The 19,003-nt window shown below is 46.8% G+C and overlaps 2 protein-coding genes across 2 annotated transcripts; both read left to right on the plus strand.

The window, feature by feature from the left end:
- The first annotated feature begins 4,323 nt into the window (after positions 1–4,323).
- F4822DRAFT_394023 (fungal-specific transcription factor domain-containing protein) lies at positions 4,324–7,723 on the plus strand. Its single transcript, XM_051457331.1, has 2 exons — positions 4,324–5,607; positions 5,667–7,723. The coding sequence occupies exons 1-2, from the start codon at positions 4,829–4,831 to the stop codon at positions 7,039–7,041; spliced, it is 2,154 nt and encodes a 717-aa protein (XP_051316441.1). The 5' UTR covers positions 4,324–4,828; the 3' UTR covers positions 7,042–7,723.
- A 5,936-nt stretch (positions 7,724–13,659) lies between these two features.
- On the plus strand, positions 13,660–14,612 carry F4822DRAFT_426516 (carbohydrate esterase family 5 protein; the record flags this gene model as incomplete). Its single annotated transcript, XM_051460572.1, has 3 exons — positions 13,660–13,836; positions 13,896–14,104; positions 14,168–14,612. 3 exons carry the CDS (start codon positions 13,660–13,662, stop codon positions 14,610–14,612), a joined length of 831 nt encoding a protein of 276 aa, XP_051316442.1.
- Between the last annotated feature and the right edge of the window lie 4,391 nt (positions 14,613–19,003).

Raw genomic sequence — 19,003 nt, forward strand, 5'->3', positions numbered from 1 at the left:
ATGGTCGTGTTTGAGCGTTACATTTGGCATGTGGATGAGTAAGAACCTACGTAGGTATTTAGATACACAATGTAATGAGATACCCCTTTATTATTAGGTGATGCTGTTTTGCCTACAAAAGTGGTAAGTATTTCTAGCGAGTTATATCTCTTACTTTTGTAGTAAGATGATATGATTATCTAGGAGCTCGGCGAGACGCATAATTCTGATAAAATATGTGCGCCCATGATATCGGATTAGTTAAAGGTTTTGGGGAGGGAATCGTGAATCCTTTGAGGCGGCGCAGTCGGCGATAGTTCCAAAATGGATATACAATACTCCAACTGCCGCGACGGATGTGTTTGAAGATATGTATTCCTTGACCCCTTCAATAGTGTGGAATCAGACTACCCCTGCTATAGCCATAGCAGCCGCACTTGTCTGCTGATAATAATCGCATTTCGTACGATCGGACGAAGAAGCGATAAAACCCCAGATTCCTGTCATCGTAAGTCCCGACAGCAGTGGGAACCACCAATAGTTATATCATGGGATTGGTGGATAAACCCCCTAGCAGCCCTAACCGAACGAATCCAAAGTAAAGGCTCCGTTTCGACATGCGCAAAACTGGGGAAGGCCATCGACTTTATGGTATCGCATCTTATTTCTTATTCGGACCGAACATGAATGCATAGTATGGGGTTTTTAATGCTATGGCGCGACTGCAAGAGGACTACCTAGCTATCATGAAGCTTGACAGGCTCTTTTCACTGCTAGCGCGCCTTGCAGTCGGCCGATATTTTGCGGGGGAGGTGATTAGAAGGCTTCTAGCACAAAGAAAAGCTGGGGTTCGCTTAAGGATTTTTCTCCACAGGTCAATGAGAATATGGCCGAATACTCCAGTATGTAATATGCTGAAGCATACTGGGAGTGAAGCTTCTCACAAGTTCACAAGTCTTTATGCAAGATAGCTCGCAATGAGTTTAGTGTCTTATTTGCTGTGGTCGACACTATGTACTACTCCTGATGAACAAGATAATTCCTAATCTCGTCCTGATTAATCTCCTTAAGATTTCGGCAGTCTTAGGGGGAACACGGTGCCTCTACCTTTACCGACGACAGAAACGGATACCTCGGCTGGTAAGCCTTTTTCTCGCTTCTGATTCGCTCATCGACAACGGCAGTTGGAAAATAGAGGTGGCTGAGATGGCGTAGCACAGTATATTTCGCACTTTACAAAGAGCATAATGCAGCTGAGGGATTGTCATCCATGTTTGTTATGTTACGTATCATACACCCATAAAAAGCAGGCAGACCATACTATACTTATTACGAGATATACTTATTGTTCTAGTAAGCTGCTGTGCGACGTCCGTTCAGCGCAAAATTAATCATGATGACGCCTCGTCGTTGAACAGCATGATTGAATAATGATATGTAATGCGCGAAAGATGGTGATGAAAATGGTAGTCATCATGAAGAGGGACGGACCCGATGTTCTGGTAGCGCTTTGGGGAATAGCTATCACAAGCACATAACCGTACGGTAGCGTGATTGCGAGCAAACAATTCTTCAAGGGAGAATACCTAGATGGCGACGGGTGCTTTTTAGCAATATCTAGAACAAGTTTAGTTGATGTTGTAGGCATTCCCCTCTTTCCATTCTGTGCTGAAGGGCTTTCGCTGGTTGACCAGGCACGGAGAAGACTTGCTAGAATGGGCTATTGCCCGTTTCGTGATAGGCGTATTGGACTTGGGTGGTTCAGATTTAGTAGTCATCTTTGATGATCTTCACCGAGCATTGGACTTAAAATATCAATGCTGGTAATGCTAATAGTCAGACGGGCAAAGCCGACAGCCGATACTTTGCACGATTAATGCTGTGCATTAGGGCATTATCATAAGCCGCCGCCATCTTTTTCGAGTATCCCTTTTTAACTGGTAGGGGTCGGATGTCGTAGTTCAATCATTTTTTTATTAGATAAAATTTGACTTGTCCGTTTCAAAGCCAAACCATGGTGTCGGTGTCACGATCAGTGATGAAATAATGGTCGTAAGGCGAACCATAATAGTGTAAACAAGGGGAGGCGATTTATGTCAAGGGGGTGAATGAAGGAGGGGGAGGGGAAAAAAGATCTTCAGCCAACCAGCGGACTTGAATGCCACGGAGGATCCCTTCACAGCTAGGTAACCCGATCAAGCCTTACATAAGGGACCATACGTAAGCTGGTTGAGGTGACTTGCGACTTGGTTGGGAAGACTTTTCAATGCATCTCTAAATACATACGTACGTGGGCGAAATTGTGATATCTAGCTCTATCAATGTTTGATTACAGTCGCTTAATGAGTTCTCGAGGAACAGTATATGGAAACCGGATCGACGGGAAGAGTTCAAAGAATATTCCATTTCGTTTTCTTCGCAGGTTGCACGCATCGAGCGATACTAGGCGATCAATGGGTCTCCCACCAATGACGATCGAGACAACAAACTACCTGCATACAACGTAGCAGCTGAGCACATGCAGTATTCAAGGGGCTATTTTTGGCTCATAAGGAAGCACGGGAGATCAACGCCCACAACATATCGATATCCATTCGCCAGTCTTTCGCTTCAATTACCTATCGGGACCGTAAGAAAACCACACCATCTAAACTGCCTGATATACTTGCATAGAATAATTATTGTTTTTCTTTTTCTTGTTTTCTTACTCGACAAAGAATGTTCGTCGATTTGTTCCGTGCAGATAGACATTCCAGCGACTCGGCTGCTGCTCTGGCTACGAACCGGGTACCACAAAAATCGCGTTTTGCGACACTGGACAATCCTCTAGTAGATTCGTAGGCATTTCAATTGACCAGTATCTATCATTCCTTACCCTCCTCCACATATAGCTTTTCATCAGCACATGTGTGTGTATGCGGTCAGCCTCATATTTCTATGTTCGGAGTTACCAAGCAGCAAAGCTGGCTGCACTTATTTGGGTTGATCGTGAACACAGCCTAGTGGATTGAACTTGACTACGGAGTAGGCGAGATTTGTTCAACACGAACCATGACTAGAGACGGTAACGATCACAGAAGTTGTGTTGGACTCTCTCTGGAGGTTGCCAATGTCAAGTAACATACCTGATTTGCCGTTTTCATCTCACTATAGGCGACTATGCCATGCTGCGTCGAATTCTTGCCGACATTAACCAATGCAATATAGCAAGCAAAGCTATTGTCGTAGTCCATTATGAGCCTTCGTTCTGAGTACTTGGCGCATTAGATAAAACGCGCACTACCGTTCAGGCTGATTTTGGTGGGTTTGAAATACGGAATACCAGTGTATAGATAGTAATACAATAGCCGCATAGGGTAGGAATCGTTGCGATACCTACACGAATCCTATCGCTAGCAACTCGACAAGACCTACTGACTCCATGTATAGTACCTTGTTTGTATCGTATCCCACCTGAAGGATAAACCCACTAGGTGTTCACCATCACTACCTAGGTATCCCTGACATTCCCCAGGTCTCGAGCCTACTGTTGTGTTAGATTGTTTCTGTACCTACACAGGTACGTACCTAAGTACCTATTCTCCATCCTTTACATCGACCATCGTCTATCGTTCATGTGTCTGTTGCAAAATATTCTGCGGACGACAAGCCTGTGATTTAACTCCTGAAGCATTGGATCGAAGTGGAAAACCAATTGGATTCTGCATACTCCGACGACAGTTAAATTATATTTCAATGCTTTAACCACAAGTATGGTTGTTGCCTCGTCACTGTTCGGACAGGTTTCCTCTCTAAGTTTAGGGACAGTTTTACTACTTCTGTACCCATTGCCAAACTGGGGTGCCCTCGGTGGCTGCGAGACAGATTTACCTAGACAATATTAATAAGTCAATACAAGTCAGTTTCTTGTCTTTCCCCCTGGGCTACTTGCTACTTAGGTACACTAAACTGTTACAGCCACACAGTGCCGTTTCCTATTTGCCAAGGCCTCACCAGAGACCGAACAGTATTAGCGTCAGTTGTCGTCTGGAGTTCGGGTATTTTACTTAATATTACTATTACTCATTTCATATAGCAGCGCACACGACCATTCGTCGGAGACGGTTACCTCTTTAGGCCATGCTAGCCCGAGTCAGGATAGTGACATCGACCACTCACAGTGTCTTTTCAGGGTCCCCGTCTTAAAGTCTTGCCTCTGCCTCTTGCCTTTAGGCCCTCTTAGGGCCCTTAAGCCGTTCTCATTTCCCTTTCTCCTTCTTCTAACTGGGGAATCCTCCTCTGTCCTTTCGTCTTAGCCTGACCCGTTCGCTATCCCATCAACCCATCCATCCGCCCATCCCCATCTTTTTTTCTCTTCCTTGGCTTAAGCTAACTAACTTGCTTCCCTCTTCCTCCGTTTTTCTTCTCTATTTTTCTTGTTGTAGTGGTCGTGACTTGCTCCGACGACGATCTCCTTTTCTACATTTTCTACTCTCATTCTAAACCATCGTGACATCAGTCAACTGTTGTACTTTCTTTAAGGGACCAAATAGGCCGCCCACCCACATCTTCGACCCCGGACGCCGAATCCCCGCGTTTTTCCCAATGAATGTGATCCCTCCGCCTTTCTCTCAGCGACGGGCCGATTAAACAACGCTTGTCCAATTGCTTCACTCCAGATTCTCTCCGCAAATACTGCCGCGTCCAGGTTTCGCTCTCCACACAAGCCCTGTGAAGATTGGTTTCGCTGGATTTGGATATAGTTCAAGAAGGGAACGTGTGACATATTGAAGCGGCGCATTCGACTGCGTCTAGACTTTGGGATTTCGATTTCTTCAGTTTTGGTGACCGAGAGGATAGGAAATTCAACATGTCGCAGGCCGTGAAAAGGGCTTGCGATGCTTGCCATCGTCGAAAAGTGAAGTGCGATGGTATTAACCCATGCCGCAACTGTGCTTCGGCGCAGTTAACTTGCACATATAATGCGATTCCACAGAAGAAGGGTCCTAAGGGTTCGAGAGCGAAGGTTATTAGCGAGTTGCGCGAAACACAGCGACAGACCAGTCTTTCCGCGAAGGTGCAAAGTCGATTGAATGGAATCAGCAGCCCGCCATGCAGTCCTACACTCTCGCCGACTCCTGGCCTGTTGGCTAGTGAGATGGCTAAGGAATGCATCGAGTTTTTCTTCGCCAACATGTACCCGATCATGCCTATCCTACAGCAACAGCGACTCGAACAGCAATCGATGTATCTAGACCAGAGCCTCGACACATACTGCTTGATCACTTCGCTGTGCGCGTGGATGATGTTCCAACCTGGAATGAACGTACCCGGTGCCGACCCTCTCTTGGATCGCTTACCTGGTGCTAGCATCACCTCCGGAATGGTTTTGATCGAAGAGACAGTTCGAGTTCGAAAGGGATACGAGTTCCAAGAGTCGCCTACTCTGAACAGTTTATGCACTAGCTATTTCCTATTCTGCTCTCACTATGCTCTCGACATGCACGACAAGGCATGGTTTTACCTACGTGAGGCTACGACTCTAGCCCATATTATTGGGATGAACAAGGAAGAGACGTACTTGCAATACGACAATGTCGAGGCTTCGCGACGACGACGCCTTTACTGGCTTCTCTACGTTACTGAAAGGTAAAATTCTCACATTGAAAATTCATTCTCTTGCGGTTTTGCTAATTATGAACGTTTAGGGCTTATGCTCTTCAGCGTGGTCGACCTCTAACTCTTCAGGCTTCGATCAACCTTCCGACGATGACTGATGACCCGACGGATCCCCTAGCTCACCAGTTGAATGGGTTCATTCTGCTGGTCAGCTTGTTCAGGCCATTCGACGACATTTTCATTACCTTGTGGAACAAAACTCGCAGCGAGTCTTCGCCCTCCTATCTCAGTGCCCTTCAGAAGCAGCTTACGGAGATGATCCCGCCATACATGAATGTTCAGGACACAGACCTGCGAGCGAATCAGCAATGGCTTAAGACCATTACCTGGCATATCAGCATGCAAAATGGTTGTGTCCCTCAAGGCAACCAGGACCAGATGCAATTGCAATATCCCATCGATATGTCCCGGGATTTGATGTCGATGACATCTCAATTCTCAACCCAGAGCACTGAATTACTCGGTGTACCTCTAGTTGCCAAGTTATTGGATATCTCGACTGCGCTCATTGATGTTTTGTCGATTATGCCATCTTCTGGCGATCCATTCAGTATGGGTCCCCGAGAACAGCTCAACTCACTTCTGCAGCTTCTGTCCGTCCTTCGCAACGGCGATCACCATTTCCTCCCGCTTCTACTGAACAAGGTTCATGACGTCTTACCTCGTCTCGCCAACCCCATTCTTCAGCGGGCCCCAGAAAATGCATGCATGCAGAACATCGACATTTTTGATGGATTCGGCAATGCTGGTATGGCTCAGCCCCCGATGATGGATTTCAAGACCGAACCGTATACCCCTGGTAGCATGCAACACATTCAGGATATCGGAACGGATTCGAGCCACTCGAACAACGGCGACGATATGAAATCACCATTCCCTATGGTCAGCTCTCCACCGATCATGTCTCCTGGTGTAGAGTACCATGAGAGCAGTTTCAACTCAATTCCCGATATCATAAGCCCAATTGGACAACAACCACAACATTCACTGGGCCAACAAGGATCATTGAATCCACCACAGACCCATCATCAACATCCACACCACAGCCTTCCGTCGCATGGTATGGGCCAGAACCACAACATAGGCAATTCAATGCAAACCGATATGCATACGAATCTTGGTCATAGCTTAAACCAAGCGACCGGTTTGACAGGCATGAGCCAACAACAGAGCTTACCTCAGAATTCACAGTTCGGCATGATGAACAACATATTACATCGGCAACCTCCACAAAGAGCAAATAGTTTTATCATGCATCCACAACATCAGCACCAACCATCTCAAATACCAAGGACCGTCGGCGACTTCCATGCATTACAACGAGCGAATTCAGAAAACGTTTCGATGAATACTCTCGGCCTTAGTCACATGAACGCCGAGGTAGACTTTAGCGCGCTCAGGTAGTAACGCTTGCAAGATCACTCATGATCCCGACCTTCCCTTCGAGACACAACATTTATCATCCTCTATTATCATCATCATTATATACCATTGACCTTTACTCGCGCGGAGACATAGCATCCGTATAGTCCCATTCAGCATATTAGCCGGCGCGACTTGCGAGCGAAGATTTTACACATTATAGCAAGACAAGACTTGGGCATATACCATCGTCCATTTTGAATACCTAAGGTGTCCACCTATACCTGGAAAATGGGAGGGGCCTCGATTTGAAGATAGAGCTCCAAGCCAAGGATATCAATTGGGGCGTTCAAATCCATTTTGTTCTATTCTTGTTTCCATTTCCACAGGGGAGTTTTTTTTGTGTTGTGTTGGCGTCCCGGGATAAACCGGTGTTTGTGGAACAAAGAAATGCGCGGTGTGTACAAGTATATTCACGCCGGTATTCTTTTATTATTGTTAGCCTATGGGATGAGTAGGCTTGGCTACTCCTATTGAGAGGAGGATGAACGCAAGTGATCATGATAAGAGGCGAGATGAATTAGATATAGGATCCCGTATTATTACCCAGTTCCAATGTAAGCGTGGAATGTGCAGAGTTAGTGGTGGATAGGGGCTATGCAGGGTGTACAGGTATCACCATGTTAGGTAGAATTATATTAAGAATAAAGTAAAATTATACAAACTCCTTTGAAGTTCAATGTGCCATCGCTGTTTTATGATCTTGTAATTTTCAACAATGCATGGACACCAGAGCCGACACGCCCATGCGCCGGCCACTATACGAACCCATCAGCGCAATAGACACGATATAAGTATAAACCAAATAGGTATTGATAGTGGACATTCTTGGTGTTTCATGTGTATACTATTCAGTGCAGTCTAGGTTGTTATGTATAGGCTAATCGTATTGGTATAGCCGTTCTTGTTCCGCATATGGCCAACTGACTTGTATGTCCAGCTTAATATTATAATTATAGTGTTTCATGTATACTACGCATCAATAACGCCAGGAAACGCAAGACGCAGAGTCTGCATCTCTTCAGAGGTATTTCCGCCTTGATTTGACCAGCTAACTCCCGCAGTAATAGGATATTTAGGGTGTGTAAAACGTAGAATGCGCAATGCATGTCCTCCTACCACTTAAAATGGTAATGGAAAGTCCTACGTTACGCATACTGATCTACGGACATTCCTTCATAAAGTGTTTTATAAGATAAATTTGGTAAATGTCTCTATAAATAAGTTTTCTTCATGTAATCCTTTTTTTTTATAACCTCAAAAGACGAATCAAGTTATGAAACCACTTTCTTACTCTTCACTTATTTTAATATTGATTTTTGTATCCTTTTTTGCTATTCAAATTGCAACCTTAGTGGGGAATTAGTGTGCTCTATGTACAGCTGGAGGGATATTCAAATGAAAAAGCTACGCTAAGGTTCTAGAAACGATATAGAATAGAAATAGCATTCGGTACAATTGACGCAGTATATTGTGAAGAGTATTTAGACATAAAAATGAGGTTATTCACATGCAACGTGTACTTAGGTACTTCATTAATAGTGTTAGTTGCACAAATACTTCATGTATTTTGGGTCCACTTTAAACTCCAAACGCGTTTGTAGAAGCGCGTCAAGCTTCAACTAGCTGATCGCAATTTACCAAATCTTTACTTGACCCATTGTACAGATCCCGGTCTAGCATAGCTCTTTCCTATTCATTACATGAGCATCGGTAGCTGGGCAGGAAGGAATCATCACATGCTTCTAGATGGATACCCAACTCTAACCTTCCCACTGGTCCGTCGAATGCAACTCCAAGGCAGGTCTTACCTTTATGTGGATTCACTATTTCGGTAGGAGCACCCACACACAATGCCGATAATTCGGCCGGCTGGGGAGCCGCGCCGTAGATTCGCTGCTCTTGCAGGATCGGGTTCGACCGACACGACTTCCGAACGCAGCAGCGACGAATCGATTTCACCGTTGCGACCTCGACCGTGGTTTGATGCCCGAAGCTTTCTACCCCAACCGCAATTCTTACCACCACCACCCGATTTTGAGGAAGAACCCCCTATACAACAACTCTCCGCCTTCGCTCCTCTAGCTCCCCCGCAATATCCTTACCAAAATCCCTATCAGACATCCCCTATTGGACAAGAAGCCCAGCAATGGTACCCGAACTTTCATCCTGATCCAACATTGAAACCGATAGTCATGGGATCGGAAGATCATGAATTAGCTCTACCACCTCCGAAACGACGGAAAGCATTAAATTCCGACACGGAAGTGATTAGTTTACTTAGCGACGACGAGGAAAACTCCGCTACGATAGCCGCACCCCCACAGAAGGAAAAGAAGCCTACTTGTCGAATTAATCAATCGCGATTTGAGCATCCTCCGCCTCTTTTAGGGTTACAAGCTACCAAAGCGCAAGTCAAGTCTTTGATCAAACAAAATTCCAGTATGCCTCCAGAGTCGAATGTACACCCTATGGACGTATTTGGCTTTATTCCTACCTTAATGAAACAGAATGAGACCTCATACCGAATTCCGACACCGCCTCCTTCCTCACCTCCGAAAGTGGGACCCATGTCAGGGCGAGATGAGACATTAGTCCCCATGGCCCTAGTGGTCCCCGAGGAGCCCCCGCTTTGCCCGGAGCAGGCGCGTCTTGTTGAATTGATAACTAGTGGGAAGAATGTATTCTATACAGGCTCGGCTGGTTGCGGTAAATCTACTGTGCTAAAGGCTTTCACGAAGCGGCTGCGAGACATGGGGAAGAATGTGCGCATTGTAGCACCTACTGGACGTGCAGCATTGCAAGTCAACGGATCTACGACTTGGACTTATGCGGGTTGGACCCCCGACCATCATAAGCGCTCGCTGGACGAATTAAAGGCAGCCGCTCATGGCAAGTTTGCGTGGAAACGATTCAAGGATACTGATGTTCTCGTCATCGACGAGATTAGCATGGTGGAGAATTTGCATTTCGAGAGGCTGAATGAGATTATGAAGGCGGCGCGGTACAAGTCTTTTCTACAAGAGCAGCCTGCTTTTGGAGGAGTGCAGGTGGTTGTAACAGGAGACTTCTGTCAATTACCCCCTGTCAAACCCTTCCAGCATTGTATCCAATGTGGATTTGAACTAGCCGAGAAGAATACTATCGATGGAAGAGTACACGTTTGTAGACGGCATGGCGAGTACCGTGATGAGGACAAGTGGGCATTCCGGAGCAAGGCTTGGGCGGAATGTGACTTTGTTCATGTCCACTTAAACACCATTCATCGCCAAAACGACGAGACATTCATTCGGATATTACAGAAGTGCAGGATTGGACGGCAACTTAGCTCGGAGGATACCGACCTTTTAATGAACCACGAATGCATGGTACATCATGCTACAAAGCTGTTCGCTACGCGAGAAGAAGTTGCAAATGTCAACCGGCGGGAATTCGAGAGGCTCAAGACCATAAATCATACCTACTGGTGTCTAGACAACTTCATCTGGCAGCAAGGCGCGCACCCACATCTCGGTTGGAAAGGCATGCGGAAACCCAAGGGCCCACAATCCGAAGGACCTTTGAAGTCCCTCGAAGATCACCGATTCGACGAGTGTGTGCAACTCAAAAAGGGCATGCTAGTCGTGCTCCTCATAAATCTAGATCTAGAGTGTGGCCTGTGCAACGGCAGCCAGGGCATTATTTGTGGCTTCGAGCGCAACGACCCGAAGAAACTTCCCCAAGTTAAGACTTCTAAGAATGACCCCGATAACAAGATTTACGGCGACCGCGCGCCCATGAAAGAAGACCAGATCAAGAAGTTCATCGACGACCCCGGCGTTAAGTACAAGACTTGGCCCATTGTTCGGTTTCATAATGGACATGTTCGTACTGTATACGCCGATTGCTCTATTGCGGAACTCGGCGACGAGAGGCCTTATAGTCTGTTGATTCGCACACAGATCCCGCTTGCCCCGGCTTGGGCTATGACGATTCACAAGAGTCAGTCCTTGACATTGGATCGTGTTGTGGTGAACTTGTCGCGTGCGTTTGAGGAGGGCCAGGTGTATGTCGCACTGTCTCGGGCTACGGGACTTCGCGGTCTAAAGATTGAAGGAGATGCAAAGGGCCTACTAGCGGGGCTTGGCGGAAACCCGGAAGTACAGGCGTTTCTCCGTGAGAAGTTTGGCGACATGGACGATGTTGTGAGTAGCGCGGCATAATTGTGGCGTTGCGCTATATGTAAAGTGTATAAAGGAATACAGGACCCGGCTCGGATAAGGGGAGAATATAGAACTGCCTCGCCGGCCGAAGTACTTCCCTGCCTACTAGGCGGGTAGGCGTATACCTAGAAGGTATATGGGGCGGTGCATAGATCGACGCCTCGCGAAGTATAATAGATAAATTTGTTCGGACATTCGCCATGTTTCTTCTCTCGTCGGTGAGTGGACTACGTAGGAAATTGAGTGAATGACAGGCTTCTCCACAACGATTGGATATGGTCTTTGAGCATTTCATATCATGACGATTCCATGACGGCCCCCACGGCGTTGCGCCACCAATGCAGCGGTATTCTCGTCTGCTGTTGCGATTGGCTGTTGCAATATGTAAATAAGTCCGAAGGCGTTTTAGCTGGCTGACTGGCTGGCTAACGCCGGTCAAGAAACACCGCCTTTCTCATTCTGTCTGGCGACATATGGCTGACTTGAAGGTCTTAGAGCGGCGTCTGAGACATACACGTGCGACGGCATAATATATTGGAATAGAAAGCAGGATGATCCGAATTTGTTCAGCCGTCCGCCGATCAATCCGGCTTAGAACGGCCCCCACATCAGGTACTATCGCGGAAGTGCATGTATTCGATGCACTTCCCGTCCGCCCCGCCTCACTCTTTTTTACCGCTGCTTAGGTGGGCTGTATGTTCGAGAGGTAGATTTTGAAAAACCAGAGATGGCATGTTCCCTACCGGTAATCCATCATGTTTGATCCGGCACGACAAAGTGAAATTTGATTCCGCCCCGAAAATTAGATTGGTGTTGCATGACGGATTAGAAAACGTTACACTGGTTTTCATACTTGTTCTAGGTAAATTGCCAGAACAGGCCCGTGTGTATGGCTGATCCAACGTTACCAAGATTCATGGAATCACCCGCATGTGTAAGGCTTTTTTATGTACCTACATAGATGAGGGAATTGTTCCAGACTGGCTGCGTCCAGCACACCCCTACAACAAAATTTCGTTCTATCAGGGGGCCACGAACCGCTTGATATGCGCCTAGGTACTTAAGCTAACCTGCCCATTAGGTATCTATTTACTGAACGCTGGGAGTAGTAGAGGCTTTACCTTAGCGCCCCGTCTTCCTATTCACTGATGCCCAGCCAACCCCCCGCGCTCTTTAAGGATATACAATACCGACCATTAAATAAGACAACTTAACATATGATGAACTTGGCGATTCTTTAAAGCGCCCTTGGCAAGAGGTTTACTGAGGTATGTGCTCTGTCGGACTCTAGGGGATAACGGCATTGGGCGGACTTATAGTGTTCGTAAAGGGACTGCCACATACAATGATGTCAGAATGCGTCGTTTTAACAAGAGGTAAAGTGAAGCCGTGAACGTGATCTCCTAGAGTGTTGTTTAATCTAGATTGGCTGAAGTTGATAGGTTTACTCGAATTAATATTTAGCATTGAAAACAGCCATTTTCACCTTTTTGGATATTACATCTCACATACCAGAGATCTATTCCCACTTTCGTGAACACGCGACCCATAGATATTATCTTGGTTATAAAGGTTTATACAAGTTGGAAGATCATCTTCACATGCCTGAGATCTTGTTGTTGATGCCCCACGCTCTACGCAGATATCTACGATCTTTAATATCCCGAAACCCTCCACCAAAAATAACTAATGGTTACTCCCGAATCTAGTCTACCGAGGGACTACTGGAGCCGACAACATACCTTGTTTTTAAAAATGCCAGAAGTGTGCGCGGCACGATATCAGATGCAGGGAAATAGATTTGGGTATCCAATGGCGATGCCAGAATCGGATCTGGACGACCCAGTTGCGGCCAAATGGAGCCCGGTTGAGTTGCGGGCGGCTCTCCTCCGAGTCTTAATCTATAATGAATATCAGGAACGCAGATGCGCCATGACGATCCCAAACCCATGCTCTTGCGCCATAACCTATTATTATCACGCCGTGCCTGGTGAATAATGTGAATTAAGCTTTTTCCTATCGCCCTTAAGCCGCTGGCGATCCGTTGGACCCCTGGGAAAATCGCCCGGGAAGTCTACCTTAGTCATTTTTCGCCTCAGATCCTACACGTGTACCCACGAGGACACATGTGTATCGGACTAGTCTCGCTTCGCGTAATAATATCCGATCGTAGCGTCTAACTTATCTGGTGTTCATAACTACATCCTTGGCCGCAGACAGATTTCGATCAAGAATACGTCGGATCGGAATGTCTAGGTTGATATTTAGTCGTTGCTGAGACCTCGCCGTGACTACGTCTGCCCAGAGTCTGGACAAGTCCTTCTAGCCAGAATAGTGGCGCTAGACATACGGCCTAGACGGGAATAGGAACGCGCGTTGGCGCATGGGACTATACAAGATGATTACTTCATTCTTACTCCTATCCATATGCGTCGCGATAGTATCGGCGCTACCATCAGCTCTTCAACCTCGCCAATCATGGACATTAGGGTACTGGGCGCACGAATTGACGGAGTTTGGGTGTAAGCCCATAATATTCATCTGGGCTAAGGCGACCATTGAACCTGGGAACATGGTATGTATTTTCAAATTCGTGTAGTATTAAAACCACCGTAACGCTGACGATATATTTAGGGAAATACAGTTGGGCCGCAATTGTCTGATGGACTCAAGGTGTTATTCGGGCCAGCGAACGTTGCAACTCAGGGGGTAGATTATTGGGGCTTCATTGAGACGAACTTCTACCCCGGTGGAGCGCCGCCTTGGGGAATCTACGATATGCAATTGCTGTTAAATGCGGCCGCGACATGTCCAGACTCGAAAATTGTTGCTGCCGGATACAGGTAACCCCCCTTTATTCCCATTTCTAGTCTGCTCCCGGACGATGACGCTGATCAATCAAAAAGTCAAGGAGCGGCTCTCACGCACCGGGCCGTCGAAGGATTAACCCAAGAGGTCAAGGATAAAATTATAGCGGTGGTGACGTTTGGGGATACGCAAGCATGGCAGGATGGTGGTCGAATCAAGAACTTTGACACGAACCGAACGCTCATCATCTGCAACGCGGGCGACGCCGTATGCACTGGCACTCTATACGTCTTCCCTGTGCACTACGATTACGTGAAATGGGTACCAACCGCGGCTTACTATCTCGCTACGAAACTGATGGACGATGCGGCAATAAAACCTTGGCCTAATGGAAGCTTTGTGTGGCCTAATGTTACTATCCCGGGCGTCCCACCGATCCCAGCGCCACCTCAACCGCCCGACGCCGTTCCGCTTTCGCTACCGCCGCTTCCAACACCGACGAAGGGGTCAAATTCTGGATATATGAGTTCGCAATTTACTTAGGCTAGTGATGAAGGTCATATCAATATGCCCGTTATTCAGGATTTGGACTAAATATTATTTCGTGGATATTACGGTGATACCTTAGGTTCCTGTCCTTTGAGCATAGAGCTTTAGAGGTGCATAATCATATGGTTAAATCTTCTAATAAGAGCGACGGAGACATCGCTGTGTTCAGTCATTACAGCGATCAAAGTGGCATTGGTTTCAAAAGCGTTAGATTTAGGAGTCATAATAAAATTATTCTTACGTTACTATATGTCTACCTACCTTCTAGAACTCTCCTCTTTGAGCCAATTCTCTAGGTAGGATGTCCACCTGGTCGATAGCCCCTTATCCAACTCGACTTTTAGGTATTTAGAGGCCGAATACCATTTGCCGTGAAGAAAAAAAAAGCCAACACCACACATAAGGTTCTCGTCGCTGGTATCCAACCTTCAGACCATCGGAGGCCCCTCCGTCCACACCTACCAACCTTCTAACCCACCGCGCCACGGCGACAAGATTCCACATCAACCCCCCCAACCCAAAGGCCACGTTTACCTCCTCGCCTTTTCACACCAATTTAGCTATCAGCAGCATACTCGACACGCCCTCCTGATCATGGGGGCACGGCGATCGACAGCATGAGAGAGATAAATAGATACGAATATAGATATGAAAGAATAGCCTGTTTTTTCGGCACTTCTCACATCCTTTTTATATCAGATATGGGCCAAGGATGCAATTGGTATTTACGGGGTCGGCTGCTGAATACGTTGCATCTGGCGTTGATGCCATTTCTGCGTCAAGTGAGGTGATTGATAGGTACCCCCTATCTTTATCCCACGGACAACTTGGCGCTATGGGAAGTCTTGGATTTTCTTATTTCGTTTTATTCACGACTATGATGAGGGAATGAGAAGTTAAATCTGTGTCTACCTGAGTGCTGTGGATTAGGGGTTCGTAGCTCGATGGTGTAATGAGAATGGCGACATCGCGGAGAAGACTAGCGCACGTTTTAATGCGCATCGAAGTAAATCGTATAATAAGTGCCGCGTACCTTGCGGATAAGGGAAAAGCTAAACGGCATAGGACATTTGAATACTAAAAGCCTAAGTAGTCGTAATTTCACGACCCCTTTTCGAACTCTAGCAGCTCCTACAATACGTCTCGCAAATGCAAGAAAAAAAGTTACCTAGGTAATTATATCATAATCGTTCAACATATAACTATTTATTCAGCTCAAGCATACATGCTTCCAGCCGTCTTGCCTGCTTTCTTGCTTTACTATCAACAGAGCTCAACCCTCAAGTCGAGTATCTATCACCCCAACGCCTAAGTCGAAACAACGCCGCATGCTCCTTTCCGAAAAATTCACAAGAACAAGCGCGCCGACATCGAAAAAACCTCAACGACGAATAGATACGTATATTCCTACTCCTAATATACTTCCAGCCTCCCCTTCTCCTTTTCGCGAAAACCCCGCCCTGCCTTTCCAGTACCGAACTCGAGACAGTTTTATGCGCAAGATGGAATATTTTCTGAAAGACCTAGATTTTCGAACTTGTGTTCCATATGATAGACGTGATCTCATTTCTTCGCCTTCGCGGCGCCTCCACCACCCATCCTCACTTTCTGAGCCTGTTTTAATAGTTAGCAATTGGTTCGCTGACACCGTCGGAGGAAAATTGGATGAAAAGAATAAAACTTACATCTCGAGCAAACTCCAAGCTTCTTATCGTCTCGTTTTCGTTCTCCTTGAGCGGGCTCACCATAACAAACATAAGTGTTCTGCATCCCTTTCCGAGCGACGGCCGTAGCAGCTGCGTCAACGTGTACGACCGGAAATCAACACCTTCCGTCTTGCCTTGGCCTAAGCTAGATAGCACTGTTCGCAGGTAGCTCAGCGACGAGTTGATCTCAATACCTTCGCGGTAGATCTGATCCCCGCGTGCTTTGTCGGGCGATTCGGACCCGGCTAAGTCGATTAGGTTTAGGGTTCCCTTCCGCACCTTGATCACCTCGCCAGCTTCATCCTTTTTGACCCCGCGGATTTTCAAGACTAGAATGGAGTGTGATCGCGATGATCGGTCGTTCATCGCTGTGGCCGCCGTATGACGGTTGTTGTCTGCTGTCCGGACCATCTCGTCAAGATCCTTTTCTTCCTTCAGAAGAGTAAACGAGTGGTTTTTGATATTGAGTTCATCGCCGATCGGGTCCACCGCAAGCGCCTCTGAATTAGCGCTACGGGACGCAAGCAAGTCATACAACTTGTCTTGGTAGACTTCCAAGTAGCTCCCCTCGACAGTGTATTCCCATCCCAGCGTTTTTAGTCGGTCGATTTCGCTGAAGATCATATCTTGGGTTCGGGGGATAATACCGTCGCCCTTTCGGCTCATCGTAAATGTCTTTCCAGATCCTGTTTGGCCGTAGCAGAAGATGCAAACCTTCTTACCATCCATGACTGATTGCACGAGCTGACTAATCTCGTCAAATACGTCTTTGTTGGTACAGGCGCTATCGAAGACGCGCTCGAAGTTGAAATCTTTTGGCTTGCCAGCGATCATCTTGCCGGGTTCTCTGAAGTCTTCTCGCTCTGTTGGTATGCTGAGACCATCAATCTTGTCTTCGTCAAGTTCACTAGCTCGCGGGTTGAACTTGATTAAAGCGTCGCTTTCGGGGTTTGCTGGCGGCTTGATTCGACACATGACACGGATGTTGCCTTTCAACTCTTGAACTTGCTCGAAAAGCTTGTGCCTCCTGTCCTCTTCCTTCTTAAGTCTATCCGTCAATAGCCTCGTCTCATCGTCGATTTTCTTTTGCGCTTCTAACATCATTGCTTGAAGTTGTCTTTCACACTCTGCTTGCACTTCCCTCTTCTGCTCTTCTAGAGTTTGGATGCGCTCCGAACTGAAGTCCAACTTTTGACTTAGAAGACTGATTTGTCCACCTAGATGGCCTTTATCTTTGGAGAGGCTCTCCTCAGCATCTTCAGCTCTCTTCCTGAGCCGATCGATTGTCTTGAGATTCTCTTCGATATGCGCATGCAGTGTCCTTTTCTCGTCGTCCGAGTTCCGCAGGGTTTCTTGTAAATTCTGCGTGCGTTTGGTTTCTGTTTTCAAATCCCTTTCAAGCGCGACCATCCCCTCCTCGTGATCTCGCTTCTGTTTTTCAAGGGTACTCCGCAACTCTTTATTCTCACGAGACAGGTTTTCTAATCGCGCCTCGGCTTCGGCTCCACATTTGTCTTCGAACTCCTGCTGAAGTTTGGCTACCTTGTCCATCTCACGATTATAGTCTTCGATTTTGGCCCTCATTTTTCGTTCATGATCTGCGATTAGATCTTCGCAATACCTATTATGGCGCCTCTGCTGGTCTTCGATATCGATACTAAGATTGCGAACCTGGCGTTCCGCGTCTGCTAACTTATCCATGATCTTTGCTCTCTCGGCTTGTAACTCATTTCGCTGGTCCTCTAAGCTGGCAGCTGCTTTATGTTAGAATATATAGAAACCTGTGTAATAAGCTTAGAGCCGCTTACCTCGCTTCTTAGCTATTTCGAGTTCCTCTTTAACGGAAATGCTATTTTTCTCGGTTGTATTCATGAAATCTTTCAGCGCTTGAAACTCGCTGTTCATTTTGCCGATTTTCTCTTCGATCTCTGTCACTATATAGCCCGTTAAGTTAGAATCTTTAGTTAGATAAGGTCCCTTGATTGGTGATGGGGTCGTGGCCATGAGTGTAATATCTTTAATGCTTCGTTCAAGAACGTTAACTCGTTGTTGGCCTGGGGTCCTTGGGGCTACTGAGTCCCTTAAAGTATCTTGGGACCGGCCTCTGCTACCGTCCTCTGTCTTGCGTCTTGGAAGTTTCTGAAGAGTAATAAACGAAGGTGGCGGAGGCATGTCTGTTCTGGAAGTCGCTTGGCTTCCTTGCTTGGGTGCGCTGTCTTCGAGTGATAGTGTCTCAAACTTGCTGGAAATAGAGGCTTCTCTAGCTTGTGAAAGTGGCTCTCGATATGGAGCATTTGTCATGTCTTGGCAGGACTGGTACTTTCGCAGCTTCTTGTTGCGAAGATTGCTGGAACTCGGCTTATTTGTTTGGGGGTCTATGGATGGGGGCACTGTACCATTGTTGGCTTGTCCTTGCCCTTGCCCTTGCCCTTGTACTTGTATTTGTCCCTGTGCTTCCTCACGCGTACCCATAGAAGTAGCTGGCCGTCCGGTTCTAGTAGTTGACCGAGCTCGCGCATGCGTCATATGGGATCGGGACGGGGGTCGGTGGCCGGGACCGACGCTATAAGCATAGTTGCTGGAGCCCGAGGAGAAGCTACTGTTTGAGGTATGTCGAGATATCGATGTACCGTTCGTGTGGTTGGGTCGGGCCTGCTCATCCACCAGATTAGTATACAA

This window comes from Hypoxylon trugodes (assembly GCF_022578975.1).
Source record: "Hypoxylon trugodes strain CBS 135444 unplaced genomic scaffold F4822scaffold_3, whole genome shotgun sequence".
NCBI lineage: Eukaryota > Fungi > Ascomycota > Sordariomycetes > Xylariales > Hypoxylaceae > Hypoxylon > Hypoxylon trugodes.

Coding starts and splice junctions, on each gene's coding strand:
- F4822DRAFT_394023 (XM_051457331.1), top strand. CDS start 4,829: ATGTCGCAGGCCGTGAAAAGGGCTTGCGATGCTTGCCATCGTCGAAAA. Junction 5,608..5,666: donor CTTCTCTACGTTACTGAAAG/GTAAAATTCTCA, acceptor ATGAACGTTTAG/GGCTTATGCTCTTCAGCGTG.